The sequence below is a fragment of the Scyliorhinus torazame genome, chromosome 13, assembly GCF_047496885.1.
Source record: "Scyliorhinus torazame isolate Kashiwa2021f chromosome 13, sScyTor2.1, whole genome shotgun sequence".
In the NCBI taxonomy this organism is placed as follows: domain Eukaryota; kingdom Metazoa; phylum Chordata; class Chondrichthyes; order Carcharhiniformes; family Scyliorhinidae; genus Scyliorhinus; species Scyliorhinus torazame.
Window position 1 is genome coordinate 205,789,747 of NC_092719.1, and position 15,983 is coordinate 205,805,729.

Here is a 15,983-nt window from a genome sequence, read left to right on the forward strand (position 1 = left end):
TAGTGATGGGAGTCAAGGAAATAGCTGAGGAACTAAATAAGTACTTTGCGTCAGTCTTCACAGTAGAAGACATGAGTAATATCCCAACAATTCAGGAGAGTCAGGGGGCAGAGTTGAATATGGTAGCCATCACAAAGGAGAAAGTGCTATAAGAGGTCTAAAAATTGATAAATCTCCGGGCCCAGATGGGCTACATCCTAGAGTTCTAAAGGAGATAGCTGAAGAAATAGTGGAGGCGTTAGTTATGATCTTTCAAAAGTCACTGGAGTCAGGGAAAGTCCCAGAGGATTGGAAAATCGCTGTTGTAACCCCCCTGTTCAAGAAGGGAACAAGAAAAAAGATGGAAAATTATAGGCCAATTAGCCTAACCTGGGTTGTTGGCAAGATTCTAGAATCCATCGTTAAGGATGAAATTTCTAAATTCTTGAAAGTGCAGGGTCGGATTAGGACAAGTCAGCATGGATTTAGTAAGGGGAAGTCGTGCCTGACAAACCTTTTAGAGTTCTTTGAAGAGATAACAAATAGGTTAGACCAGGGAGAGCCAATGGATGTTATCTATGACTTCCAAAAGGCCTTTGATAAGGTGCCTCACGGGAGACTGCTGAGTAAAATAAGGGCCCATGGTATTCGAGGCAAGGTACTAACATGGATTGACGATTGGCTGTCAGGCAGAAGGCAGAGAATTGGGATAAAAGGTTCTTTTTCGGAATGGCAACCGGTGACGAGTGGTGTCCCGCAGGGTTCAGTGTTGGGGCCATAGCTGTTCTCTTTATATATTAACGATCTAGATGACGGGACTGGGGGCATTCTGGCTAAGTTTGCCGATGATACAAAGATAGGTGGAGGGGCAGGTAATATTGAGGAGGTGGGGAGGCTGCAGAAAGATTTAGACAGTTTAGGAGAGTGGTCCAAGAAATGGCTGATGAAATTCAACGTGGGCAAGTGTGAGGTCTTGCACTTTGGAAAAAAGAATAGAGGCATGGACTATTTTCTAAACGGTGACAAAATTCATAATGCTGAAGTGCAAAGGGTCTTGGGAGTCCTAGCCCAGGATTCTTTAAAGGTAAACTTGCAGGTTGAGTCCGTAATTAAGAAAGCAAATGCAATGTTGCCATTTATCTCAAGAGGCTTGGAATATAAAAGCAGGGATGTACTTCTGAAGCTTTATAAAGCACTAGTTAGGCCCCATTTAGAATACTGTGAGCAATTTTGGGCCCCACACCTCAGGAAGGACATACTGGCACTGGAACGGGTCCAGCGGAGATGCACACGGATGATCCCAGGAATGGTAGGCCTAACATACGATGAACGTCTGAGGATCCTGGGATTATATTCATTGGATTTTAGGAGGTTGAGGGGAGATCTAATAGAAACTTACAAGATAATGAATGGCTTAGATAGGGTGGATGTAGGGAAGTTGTTTCCATTAGCAGGGGAGAATTGGACCCGGTGGCACAGCCTTAGAATAAAAGGGGAGTCACTTCAGAACAGAGATGAGGAGAAATTTCTTCAGCCAGAGAGTGGTGGGTCTGTGGAATTCATTGCCAAAGAGAGCGGTGGAGGCGGGGACGTTGAGTGTCTTTAAGACATAAGTTGATAAATTCTTGATTTCTCGAGGAATTAAGGGCTGTGGAGAGAGAGCGGGCAAATGGAGTTGAAATCCGCCATGATTGAATGGTGGAGTGGACTCGATGGGCCGAATGGCCTTACTTCCGCTCCTATGTCTTATGGTCTTATGCTCCTTGGTCCATGTGGTGGCTGCCCCCTTGCCTGAGTTGCAAACATTGCAAGTCTGATTACCAGGGATTGCTGGTAGGTCCTGGTTTGATAGATAATTGGTTTATTGAAAAATCATCATGACTGCAGTTGCTGAACTGTGATACTATTACAAATAAAATAAGTATAGTTATAAATTAAAACTAAAATAAAGTATAAAATAATAAAATGATTTCACTGTTATGATCATTTCAGCAAACAAATAATTATAATACATTGCAAAATGCAAGTCTCCTTAATTTACAGAATAAAAATTAAAGGTCTACTGCACTCTGCATTAAAGTCCATTGCTCATATGTAGCCATTCTCAGGAAATTCTACAAGCTTTTGAGGCATTGGGGTCCCCTCCCTTGTTCTGTAGACTTAACAGAGACCACCGCTAGCTGCACTGCTGCCAAGGCTGCAGAGTTGCCAATCTTCTGGTTGGACAGCAGCTCTAGGGGAGAGGAGGGTTTTTCATCTTCAATTCGATGGTGGCCCCGACAAAATGCTGCTTACAGGTCCTATCGTTTGTCAGAGTGAAGTCAGCTCCGCTTTTACCCTGGCAAGAGGATTATGCCTGAGTAAGGAGTTGGGAATTTGGTTCAAGTGGGAATTTTCTGGTGGGAATATGGTGCCCAAGGGGAAAGAGGCTCTCCTTTTTCTACTTTTTCTTCAGCCTCCTGTGGTTGGTGAATTTCTTTCCTCGTCTCCAAGTGAACTTGTGTAAATATTAACTAATTGATTAATTAAATAAATAAGATTGGACAGAAAATACCAGGCTGCTGGTCTGCTGAGATTACTGCATGTGGGAATCTGTGAAATGCATTGTAATCCTAGACAACCATATCTGCAGGAAGTGTTTGCAGCTTAGGCAACTTTGGCTCTGAGTTGCTGAGCTGGAGTCTGAGTTGTGGACATTGTGAGGTATTAGGAAGGGAGTGAATTATCTGGACACTTTGTTCCAGGAGGCTTAGGTTAGGTAGAATCTCAGTGTTGGTCAGTGGTCAGGACAGGAGGATGTGACTGTTAGTCAGACAGGGAAGGGGAACCAGCATTTAGTGCTGCAGGAGGCTTAGCTCCCTCCTTATCCAACAGGTATGAGGTGCTTTATACCTGTGTGGATGAAAAGAAGCATTGCAAGGTGGATGAATGGACAGACCATGACAACGTGAAGAAGGGTGCCATTCAAGTAGAGGGAACAAAGAAAAATGTAATAATAATAGGAAACAGTATAGTTAGGGGAATAGATACTATACTGTTCGCTGCTGTTGAGTGCATAAGCCCAGATGGTGCCAGGGTTTGGGTAGCTTCAGGGCTGGAGAGGAACTTGCAGCAGGAGGGACAGGATGCAGTGGTTGTACTCCATGTAGGTACCAATTGTGATGAATGTAGGAATTTAAGGTTATATATTGTATTATATGTATCTGATGCAGTAATGGTTAAAAGCCTGGGTTAGTGTGTGCATGATTGCTGCAGTAATGTTTTTAAAGATACTATTTTAACTCAAGAAGTAGAGAGGATTTTAAACTAATTAGAGGGGGAAGGGATGATTCAATGAATTATAAGGAAACGACGGGGCAATAGATCAAGGTAGCAATAAAGGTAATGATAATAAAAATATAGCAGGAAAGGACAGTGATTGCAAACCTTTTTTTCCCCTAAATATTTAGTGTACCCAATTCATTTTTTCCAATTAAGGGGCAATTTAGCGTGGCCAATCCACCTACCCTGCACATCTTTGGGTTGTGGGGACGAAACCCACACAAACATGGGGAGAATGTGCAAACTCCACACGGACAGTGACCCAGAGCCGGGATCGAACCTGGGACCTCGTCACCGTGAGGCTGCAGGGCTAACCCACTGCGCCACCGTGCTGTCGACAGTGATTGCAAACCTAAGAATGTGCCAGCAGATAGGGCTAGAGTTTACAAAAATAGTAAAAACAAAACCTGAAATAATCGCTCTCTATCTGAATGCCTGCAGCATTAGAAATAAAACAGATGAATTGACAGCTCAAATAGAAAAGTCTTTTGTATGACCTGATAGCCATTACAGAGAGATATGGCTACAAGGAAACAAAAGGTGGGACCTGGATATCCAAAATATGTGATATTCATGAAGGACAGGAAGCTGGGAAACGGTGGTGGGGTAGCTTTGTTAATTAAAGAGGGTATTAGTACTGCAGTGAGAAATTATCTAGTTCTAAAGATCAAGATATACAATCAGTTTGGGTGGAACTACGAAACAGCAGGGGGTAGAAAGTATTGGTGGGGATTGTTTATACGCCACCATACAGTAATGGTCATGTAAGTCACAGTATAAATCAAGAAATTAGAGGTGTGTATAACAATAGTAATCATGGGCAATTTCTTTTTTAATAAATTTAAAGTACCCAATTCATTTTATTTGTCCAATTAAGGGGCAATTTAGCGTGACCAATCCACCTACCTTGCACATCTTCGGGTTGTGGGGGTGAGATCCATGCAGACACGGGGAAAATGTGCAAACTCCACACGGACAGTGACCCAGGGCTGGGATGAAACCCGGGTCCTTGGTGCCATGAGGTAAATCATGGGCAATTTCAATGTACCTATAGACTTGATAAACAAAAATTAGTGCTAATATTGTGGAGGATGAATTATTGGAATGCATGCAATGTGGTTTTCTAGAATACATTGAGGAACCAACTAGGGAGCTATTGTTAGATCTAGTATTGTGCAGTATAAAATGGCTATCATAATCTTATTGTAAAGGAGCCTTTCGGAAAGAATGATCATAATATGACAGTAATTTACATGAAGTTTGAAAGTGATGTAGTTCAATAAGAAACAAGGGTTTTAAGTCTAAACAAAGGAAACGATGAAGGTATGAGAAACAAATTGGCTATGGTATACTGGGAAACTATGTTAAAAGGTATGACAGGCACTGGCTAACATTTAAATAATTAATACATGGTTTGCAACATAATTATATTCTCTAGACACAAAACCCAGTAAGGAAAGTGTTCCAATCATGGATAATGAAATAAATCAAAGATTGCATTTGCTCAAAGGAAGAGGTACATGAAATTGGCAAAAACTGCAAGCCGAAAAATTTTGGGAGCATTTTAGAATTCTGCAAAGGAGAACCAAAAAAGGTTAAGAAGGAGAAACTGGAAAATGAGAGTAAACTAGCGAAAAACATAAAAACAGACTGTAAAAGCTTCTATAGCAAAAACAAATGTGGACCCATTACAAGCTAAGTCAGGTGAATTTGTAAAGGGAAGTAAGGAAATGACAGAGAAACTAAACAAGTACTTTATGTCTGTCTTCACAGAAGAAAATACTAAAAACCTCCTAAAAATAATGGTGAATCAAGGAACTATTGTAAACAACGAACTGCAAGATATTAATATTAGTAAAACTAACTAGTACTACAGAAATTAAGGGAATTAAAGTACATAAATCCTCTGGACCTAATGAGCTGCATCCCAGAATATTGAATGGCTTCATTGGTGATCATCTTTCAAAATTCTATAGACTCTGGAATGCTTCATGCAGATTTGAAAGTGGCAAATGTAACCCCACTGTTTAAGAGAGGGACAGAGAAAACTGGGAACTACAGACCTGATAGCGTGACATTAGTAGTAGGGTAAATGCTCAATTCTAAATAAAGAATGTGATAGCAGGACACTTGGAAAATAATGGTAGGATTGGGTAGAGTCAACATGGATCTATGAAAGGGAAATCATGTTTAACAAATCTGTTGGAGTTTTGTGAGAATGTAACTAGCATAATAGATAAGGGGAACCAGTGGATATGATATATTTAGATTTTCAGAAAGGTTTTGATAAAAGTTGGAGAAATGTGAGGTTATCTGTGGCGAAATTCTCCCACCCGCCCCGCCACATTTCTGCTCCGACCGGCCGGCGGGAGTCTCCGTAACACCGGCCGGTCAATGGGGTTTCCCATTGTGGGGCAGCCCCACGCCGTCGGGAAACCCCCGGGCACCGGCAAAACGGAGACTCCCGCCGGCGGAGAATGACGCCCCTGCTTTGGTAGGAAATACAAAACTGCAGATTTTTTTTAATGGTGAGAGGCTTGGAAGCGACTTGTGTGTCCTTGTTCATGAGTCACTGAAAGCTAACATGCAGGTACTGTAGGCAATGAAGAAGGCAAATGATATGTTGGCCTTTATTACAAGATGATATGAATATTGGATAAAGATGACTTACTGCAATTGTAAAGACCTTGGTGAGACTGCACCTGGATTTATGTGTGCAGTTTTGGTCTCCTTACCAAAGGAAAGATTATATAATAATCTTTATTAGTGTCACAAGTAGGCTTACATTAACACTGCAATGAAGTTACTGTGAAAATCTCCTAGTCTCTGTGCACACTCCGGCGCCCATTCGGGTACACTGAGGGAGAATTCAGAATGTCCAATTCACCTAACAAGCACGTCTTTCGGGACTTGTGGGAGGAACCGGAATGCCCAGAGGAAACCCACGCAGACACGGGGAGAACGTGCAGACTCCACACAGACAGTGACCCAAGCCGAGAATCGAACCTGGGACCCTGATGCTGTGAAGCAACAGTGCTAACCACTGTGCTATGTGCCGCCCATACTTGCCACAGAGGAAGTGCATCAAAAGTTCACTAAATTAATTTCTTGAATGGACGATTTGTCCTATAAGGCTAGATTAAATAGACTGCCTTTATTCACTGGAGTTTAGAAGAATCAGATGTGGTCTCATTCAAACATACAAAATTCTTACACTGCTAGACAGGTTAGATGCAGAAACAGTCCTTTACTTGGCTGGATATTCTTGAATCAAGAGACACAGTCTCAGAATAAGGGACAAGCCAGTTTGAACTGAAATAAGGAGGAATTGTTTTACTCAGAGGGTGACGGATTGCGGATCTTCGGAATTCTCTGCCCCAGAGGTCTGCAGGGGGTCAGTCATTGAGCATGTTCATGACTGGGATTGATGGATTTCTATACGGGAAAAACCTCAAGCAATAGGGGATAGTGCAGGAAAATGCTATTGAAGTAAAATAACAGTCACTATCTCATTGAATGGCAGAGCAGGCTCAAACAACTAAATAGCCTATTCCTGCTCCTATTTCTTATGTTCTTAAGTTCAGAGCTGTCAAAATACAGCCAAACAGCTTGTGTGCAAAGATAATTGCATGACTTTCTTTATCCCCTTGAAATTCTGCTGCCTTTCACATCATTGGCCAGTCCATCCTCTTTGACTACACTCCTTGGTCCACCACCAAGACACTGCTTTTTTCTAGTTTCACTCTTATTTAACACGGGTTCTCCATTGTTGCCAGTGGCTTTGCCTCCTAGCTCACAGTGACCACTAGTGCTTCTCGTGCTTGTTCCTCTCTTCTTACTACCCACATGCTACCCTTCAGAGATATTATCTGGAAATATGGAAGCAGCTTTCACATTTATGCTGTTGACTCGGAGCTCTACTTTATTGTCTCCTCCATGGACCTAAAAGTTATTGCCATACTTCCAAACTGCCTGACTGATATCAGGACTTGCATGAGCCAAAAACTCGTATTGCTGAATATCATCATAATCAAGGTAATCTTATTTGTCTCTTGACATCATATCTGTGCTTCTTGGCCTTGACTCAATCTTCTTATCTAACTGCCATTTCAACTGTCTACTTTCAGAAGGTGGGACCTTGGCACTGTGCTTGACTCCACACTCACCTCCTTTCAATCATCTGTTACTTTATGAAGATTGCTTTATTCTATGTCCATGACATTGCCCACATCTTTTCCTTCTATTGCGGAAACCCTAGTTCACACCTTCATCACTTTAAGGTTTCAAAGCCCTAATGTTTTACTCGTTCTCTTCCCACCTTGATTTTTTGAGAAACTGAACTGCTGCACAGCATTACACCTTGTGTTCTTCGGGAGAGAAAAGTCCAACATTCCATAGAACCACTGTACTTTCAAAGTTCGATAAGAGTCCTCATGTTTCAGTATGTTAATTTCCAAATTACCTTGTTTTCAATCTCTTCATGGCACCACCTCACTTCACTCTTACAATCTCATCTTGGTCCTTTAATACAGCACTTCTAACCTCTTGTCTCTCCAGTCTATCCTGGGCAACAACTTATTTACTGCAAATGTACCCGCCAGAACTCTCTAACCTAGTCTATTCACATATCTTGCTGATTATTGTTTATTGTTGATGGGTATAAATGCGGGAGAAAATGTGAAAAAGGAGAATAAAAATATATTTTTTAAAAACCTAGTCTATTCAGTTCCTTCCACATTGTTGTCCTCCTCGTTTTCAAAAACCTTCTATTTCCTATCCTAGGCATTCATTTACTGCCCTTTCCCCATTCTATCCCTTTTCCTCTGTTTTGTAAAGTGTTTTGAGACATCTTCCTGCATCCGAGGGCTATTAAAAGGGAAGATGTATAATCAATGTTGGAAACTTACACAATTCCTAGCTTAGCTATTCAGTACCTGATGTATTCTTGTGTAAAGTTATCTGTGTTCTCACACCCATTCTCAAAGGGACCATCAGGCACTGGAACATTAGCATTTACAACAAAGCTTTCCGCATTTCCAAAAACAAGCCGCTTTACTTTAAATGAAATATTATTGCAATCCATCAAGGCAAGTTCTGCAGGCACACAGTAATATGGTCCTCTCTCAGAGAATACTTGCAGAACTGGTTGTGTAAGATGTGGCGAATTGAAAGATGGATACATTCTAGCAATGGGATGGTTAATGAATGCACCAGTGTTTGGTTGCAGTAACCTTCCTGACTCAAGCCACTCGGAGTCTGAAGAGAACACGGGAGATACAATGTTGTCCTCCAGAGCTCGGTCCAGAGCTGCTGCTAGGTCCTCCCTGCACTGTTTCAGTTTCTCAGACATTTTATTTCACTGCATGGAAAAGCATAACAACAAAATCTAGTTTACTACTTAGCATTAGATAAACATACAAGAGTAATGTGAAACTACAGGGAAATAGTAACAAAATTTAAATTGATTAGTAATATTTTATCTGGTGTAAACAAAAACTATCAACACACCATTGAATGTTCATATGAGAACTGTTGTAATTTCTGATACTTCCACAAATTCATTAAGTCGCATAAACTTAAATTATTCAGCATTAGAGTTGTGGTTTTGAAATTAAAAGGATCACAGACAATAAAAATCAATAATAATCTCTAAAACTGAAACAGTGATTCTCATGAATCACGATAATATTTACCTCCTCTTTTGCACCCCCTTTGCCCAGATTCTGTCTCTTCCACAAAATACAGCAGGAATATGAATAATATGACATGGTCGCATCTATTAAGTTGTCTTTGTCATAGCATAAGTAGTTGAAGTGATAAGAAATATGAATGAGGAGCCAGAATGATCATGGAGCAAGCGAGCATGTGCTTGACACTGTCATTGAACACAAGTATAATACAGTACTACATTTGCTTTACACTGCTGAGTCACCTTTGGTAGTAGTAGCACAATAAATTGAACAAATCTGCTCCCTCTTGAGGGTTCATTACAGATTTAAAAGGATGGTTACTATGAGCACATTTCGATGCAGGCCAGACAAAATGACAATGTAAGATTTACAACAAGAAGCAGAAACGCCCTGAAAATTCACAGAATCATTTATATTAGTCCTGGGTCACAGAGGGGCAATTCCATCTACTGGTTGTTGCAGTGCAGATCCTACCAGAGAGCACAAGGTCAACTAGTTTAAATACCCATTGGCATTCCAGTTGTGTAACATCTCAGCAGTCTGTTAGAACGTGTGGAAATTTGTTTGGCATGCTTTTAAAAAAGTTGGAAGTGATTAAATTATCTGGGGTGCAGCCATAAGTACCCGATATTTTGAAAGATTGAGGTAATTGTTAGGGATATACCATAGATAGCTCACCTAAGAAAATGAGACCGTGGCAGAAACTTCCAAAGATGTAAACGGCATGCAAAAGCAAGCGTGGCTCGGTACCACCACTACTGACCATTCTGTCTGAGTCCTCAAGAACATACCTGATAGAATGGGTCTGTGGCAGGTGGTGAGAGAATCAGAAAAAGGAAAAAACCTACTTGACCTTGTTCTCACCAATCTACCTATCACACATACTTCTGTCCATGACAGTATCAGTATGAGTGATCATTGCAAAGTTCTTGTGGAAGTTTGGTCCTGTTTTCACTTTGATGATGTAGTCCATCATGTTGTGTGGAACTACAAATGTAATGAATGGGATAGATTTTGATATACCCAGCAACCGAAAACTGGGTATCCATGAGATGTTTAAAAAATATTCAAAGACTGCTTCTACCACCTTTTCAGGAAGAGAATTCCAAAGACGCCCGACCCTTTGAGAGAAATGTTGTCTCATCTCTGTTTCAAACACTGATTTTAAACACTGACTTCTAGATCTATATTTTTTACAAGAAACATCCTCTCCACATCCATCCTGTCAATGATTTTATATATTTCAGTCAAGTCACCTCCACCTCTTATTCTTCTAAACTTTGGTGGATAAAAGCTTAAAATTTCTGTGAACTGCTTCCAATACATTTACTTCCTTAAATGAGGTGACCAATACTGTACACTACTCCAGATGAGGTTGCACCAGTGTTCCATACAACTGAAGCCTAACCTCCCTTCTTTTGTATTCAATTCCCTTGCCCATTCTATTAGCTTTCCTAATTACTTTCTGCATCTGCATTTCATGCAATTCATTTGCCTTTCAATTGCCTTTGCAATTCATGCACTGAGACACCCTCTGCATCTCAGAGCTCTGCAATCTCTCCCCATTTAGATAATTGCTTCTCTTTTATCCTGCCTGACCAAATGGGCAATTTCATATTTGCCCACATTATACTCCATTTGCTAGATCTTTGCTCACTCACCTAGCCTATCTATGTCTCTGTGTAGCGTCTTTATCTCCTTTTGACAACTTTCCTAAATATCTTTATGTCATCAGTAAATTTTGCAACCATCACATCCATCCCTACATCCAAGTCACTTATATAAATTGTAAAGAGGTCCCAGCACTGATCCCCGTGGCACAGCACTCGTTACAGCTTGCTAACCTGCAAAATACCCATTTATATCTACTCTCTGCTACCTGTTAGCCAAACAATCTTCTATCCATGTGATATACCATCAATAATAGACGACGAGTGATAGACGTAACTGAGGCTTTAATACACTAAACAGCAAGCCTCCTGCCTCTGGACCCCAACTGGGTCCGGAGGCGGAGACTTGCCACTTTTATACAGAAGCCCTGAGGGGAGGAGCCACAGGCGGAGCCAGCCTGGACAAGCCCAGGCATGTACAACACAGCACAATGAATATAATACAATAAACACAATAACGTGGTTTACCACATTCACCCCCTGTTTAAAAAAAGTCTGGTGGGGGTGAAGTAGTGTTAAAGGTCAAGTCTGTCGGGGGCCTTGACCTTCCGCTGTGACCATCTCAGTCCCGGCTGTGGTGTTGGCACCGGTGTTGAGACCTGCGCGTCCGGGAGCGTGTTGTCATCTTCTTCACCCAGGTGTTGAGTCGGCGAAGGGGGGGGGCGGTGTATGGACGGGGGTGGTGGTGCTCGTCCTCGGTGGGCCTGCGGGAGTCAGTTCATGAGGGAGGTGGGCGGAGGTGGGGGGGAGACGGTGTAGGGTGGAGTGTGGTGGTGATTGTCTCCGGGGAGCCTGCAGGAGCCAAATCCCGAAGGGATACCGTGTCCTGCCGCCCGTCCTGATGTGTCACGTAGGCATATTGGGGGTTTGCATGGAGCAGCAGGACCTTCTCGACGAGGGGGTCGGTTTTGTGGCTCCTCGCATGTTTGCGGAGAAGAACGGGCCCCGGGACTATCAGCCAGGACGGAAGCGAGACCCCGGAGGTGGACTTCCCGGGGAAGGCAAACATACGCTCATGAGGTGTCTGGTTAATGGCCGTACATTGAAGCGACCGGATGGAATGGAGCGCACCGGGGAGGACCTCCTGCCAGCGGGAGACTGGGAGATTTTTCGACAGTAGGGCCAGGAAGACGGCCTTCCAGACCGTCGCGTTCTCCCTCTCCACCTGTCCGTTTCTCCGGGGGTTATAGCTGGTCGTCCTGCTGGAGGTGATGCCTTTGCTGAGCAGGAACTGATGCAACTCGTCGCTCATAAAGGAGGAGCCCCGATCACTGTGGATATAGGCGGGGAACCCGAACAGGGTGAAAAGGCTATGCAGGGCCTTGATAACGGAGGCAGAGGTCATGTCAGAGCAGGGGATGGCGAAGGGGAATCTGGAGTACTCAGCAACGATGTTGAGGAAGTATATGTTACGGTCAGTGGAGGGGAGGGGCCCTTTGAAGTCCATGCTGAGGCGCTCAAAAGGGCGGGAAGCCTTTACCAGATGTGCTCTGTCTGGCCGATAGAAGTGCGGTTTGCACTCCGCGCAGACCTGGCAGTCCCTGGTCATGGACCTGACCTCCTCGATGGAGTAGGGCAGGTTGCGAGCCTTGATAAAGTGGAAAAAGCGGGTGACATAGGTCATTGTGGAGGGCCCTGAGTCGGTCTACTTATGCACTGGCACATGTACCGCGGAGAGGGCATCTGGGGGCTCATTGAGCTTCCCAGGCCGATGTAAGATGTCATAGCTGTAGGTGGAGAGCTCGATCCTCCACCTCGGATCTTGTCGTTCTCCAATGTCTCACAGCTTCTACTATTGCTTGTACCTCTTTTTCGATGGAGGAGTGTCGAATTTCAGAGACATGGAGGGTACGGGAGAAGAAAGCGACGGGCCTACCCGCCTGGTTGAGTGTAGCGGCCAGAGCAATGTCCGACGCATCGCTCTCCACTTGGAAAGGGATGGACTCGTCCACAACGTGGTGGACTTGATCAGTGGGCGGGCTTTGTCCGCGTAGTTGGGGACCCACTGGGCATAGTAAGAGAAGAACCCCAGGCATCTCTTCAGGGCCTTGGGGCAGTGGGGAAGGGGGAGTTCCAGGAGGGGGCGCATGCAGTCGGGGTCAGGCCCTAGGACTCCGTGTTCCACGACGTAGCTGAGGATGGCCAGGCGGGTTGTGCGAAAGACGCATTTCTTTCTATTATAAGTGAGGTTCATGAGTTTTGCGGTGTGGAGGAAGCGCCGGAGGTTCTCGTCATGGTCCTGCTGGTCACGGCCGCAGATGGTGACGTTGTCTAGGTACCAGAATGGGGCCCGCAGCCCGTACTTGTCAAACATTCAGTCCATTTCCCTTTGGAAGACCGAGACCCCGTTGGTGACGCCGAAGGGAACCCTGAGGAAGTGATAGAGGCGGCCATCTGCCTCAAAGGCAGTGTATTGGTGGTCCTCCGGGCGGATAGGGAACTGGTGGTACGCAGACTTCAAGTCGACTGTAGAGAGGACTCGATACTGCGCAATCTGATTGACCATGTCAGATATGCGGGGGAGGGGGTACGCATCAAGCTGCGTGTACCGGTTGATGATCTGGCTATAATCGATGACCATCCGGTGCTTCGCCACAGTCTTGACGACCACCACTTGGGCTCTCCAGGGGCTGTTACTAGCCTCAATGATCCCCTCTCGCAGGAATCGCTGGAACTCTGACCTGATGAAGGCCCTGTCCTGGGCACTGTAGCGTCTGCTTCTGGTAGCGATGGGCTTACAGTCCGGGGTGAGGTTTGCGAAGAGGGAGGGTGGGGCGACCTTAAGGGTCACGAGGCTACAGATGGTGAGGGGGACAGGGGTCCGTTGAACTTTAGGGTAAGGCTCTGGAGGTGGCACTGGAAGTCGAGCCCCAGTAATAGGGCAGCGCAGAGATGGGGGAGGACGTAGAGCCTAAAGTTGGTGTACTCTACACCTTGCACAGTGAGGGTCGCGACACAGTACCCCCGGATCTCCACTGTGTGGGATCCGGAAACCAGGGAGATTTTCTGGGTCCCGGGTAGGATGGGGAGGGAGCAGCGCCTTACCATATCTGGGTGTATGAAGCTGTCCATGCTCCCGGAGTGGAAAAGGCAGGCCGTCTCGAGCCCGTTGATCCGGACGGTCATTGTAGACTTCGCGAGGTGGTGTGGCCGGGACTGGCCCAGTGTGACGGAGGCGAGTGTCGGAAGACGGTCGGCGGACTGGTCGGCGGTAGCGGCGGCCAGTGTACGGTCGGGCGAGCTGCGTTCCCGGGATGCAGCGGAGGGGTCCCAAGATGGCGGCCCCGTGGGTCGCACGTGGCGGGCGAGGTGCAAGATGGTGTCCAAGATGGCGGCCCCTGTGGGTCGCACGTGTCGGCTGAGATTAAAGACAGCGGCGCCCACGGCGGGTGGCGCGGCAGCTAGGAGTGGCCCTGACCGGCAGCAGGCAGCGCTGCTGGGCCTAGAAGATTTAGGAGGGGGTCGGGCCTGGCAGGCTTTTGCGAAGTTGCCCTTCTTCCCACAGCCGTTACAAGTAGCGTTCCGTGCCAGGCAGCGTTGTCGGGGGTGAGTACCCTGGTAGCAGAAGTAGCACTTTGGGCCTCCGCCGTTGGCGGGCCGCTGCGCGGCGCAATCTTGTGTCGTGCCCGGGTCGGTTGATGGCTGCGCCCACGAGGCCCACGAGGGTGCCGCATGGTTGGAGGTGTAGGCCCCCATGTACTGGGAGGCCACCTCCAGTGAGTTGGAGAGCTGGACTGTGTCTGGGAGTCCAAGTGTCCCCCCTTCTAATAAACGCTGACGGATATAGTTCAAGTGCATGCCCGCGACATAGGCATCCCTGGTCAGCAGCTCCGCGTGCTGGATAGCCAATATCACCCGGCAGTCACAGTTTCGACAGAGGATGCGCAAGGCGCACAGGAATTCCGCGAGTGATTCCCCAGGGCGTTGGCGTCTCGTGGCGAGGCGGTGCCTATCATATACCTGGTTGACGGATTTTACATAATGTCCTTTTAGCAGCGTTATCGCCTCCGCGTACGAGGGGGCGTCCCTGATGAGGTTAAAGACTCTTGGGCTCTCCCGTGCGTGGAGGACCTGCTTCTTCTGGAGGTCCGTGAAGTCTTTGTTGAAAGATGCGAGGTAGGCCTCGAAGCAGCTTAGCCAGTGTTCAAAAGTCTCTGTAGCGTCAGCTGCTTGTGGGTCCAGTTGCAAGCGATCAGGCTTGAGTGAGGAGTTCATCTTGAGTGAAGAGTCCATCTTTAGAAGTTTAGTGTATTAAATTGATACACCATCAATAATAGGCGATGAGTGATAGACGTAACTGAGGCTTTAATACACTAAACAGCAAGCCTCCTGCCTCTGGACCCAAACTGGGTCCGGAGGCGGAGACTTGCCATTTTTATACAGAAGCCCCGAGGGGAGGAGCCACAGGCGGAGGCAGCCTGGACAAGCCCAAGCATGTACAACACAGCACAGTGAATACAATACAATAAACACACTAATGTGGTTTATCACACCATGCCAATATATCACCCCAATATTATGAATTTTTATTTTCCACAATAACCTTTGATGTGGCATCTTATGAAAACCCAAGTACAGTACATCCACAGCACGTTACTTCCTCAAAGAAATCCAGTCAACTGGTTAAATATGATTTCCCTTTCACAAAATATTTTATAGCCTGTGACATGTGAAATAAGACTAAGCTGCCCAGTAGAAGTTTGAGAGTAGCAACTGGCTTTGCCTTCCTTGCAGGAGCAAGGGGATATCCTGATCCCATGAAGCTTTTTGAACCTAAGAGTAGGCAATCACCTCTCATGACACCAACCCTTAGACTGCACCAAAGAGAAGCACTATAACAGGAGAAAACAAGACATATTTTCACACCTAGGATAAGCAAAGCATGATGAAGGAATAGAACAGCTCATGCTCACTTTTGAATTGCTTTTGAGAAAGATTGTGTATCTGTTTTTAACTTAAACGTGCATTGCCATATTGGGCCAAAGGGGACTGATGTAATGTTCTAGGATGGGTACTGAGTTGAAACAGATGTATTTTTTGTGAGAGTGGGGCAAAGCAGTAATGGTAAAGATTAAATGGTTAAACTTTACAGGTGAGACTCTTTCACTGATAAATTGAGTTAAAATTCTTCTTGCAGCTGTCACTGAGGAGTCCTCTGAACATTCTGTTCCATGCTGCTCTGCTTCTAAAACAGCTAAGGCTACTTCCCCAAGGTTTTCAATGTCCACAAATCTTTGGATGGCAAAGCTGCGAAGGCCATGCCTAGCTGCAGGATGTATGATTTGGAGCATATTGCAAAGTTCTACCTCGTACATTAATGCAG

The 15,983-nt window shown here is 45.3% G+C and overlaps 1 protein-coding gene across 1 annotated transcript in view; it reads right to left on the minus strand.

Moving 5' to 3' along the window:
* LOC140388558 (uncharacterized protein C3orf62 homolog) overlaps positions 1 to 8,651 on the minus strand; it is a 38,309-nt gene extending 29,658 nt beyond the window's left edge. The window contains exon 1 of the mRNA XM_072472956.1: positions 8,235 to 8,651. Coding sequence (XP_072329057.1) covers positions 8,235 to 8,650 — 416 coding nt within the window. The 5' untranslated portion in view covers position 8,651. The remainder of the gene's footprint in view (positions 1 to 8,234) is intronic.
* Positions 8,652 to 15,983: the final 7,332 nt, after the last annotated feature.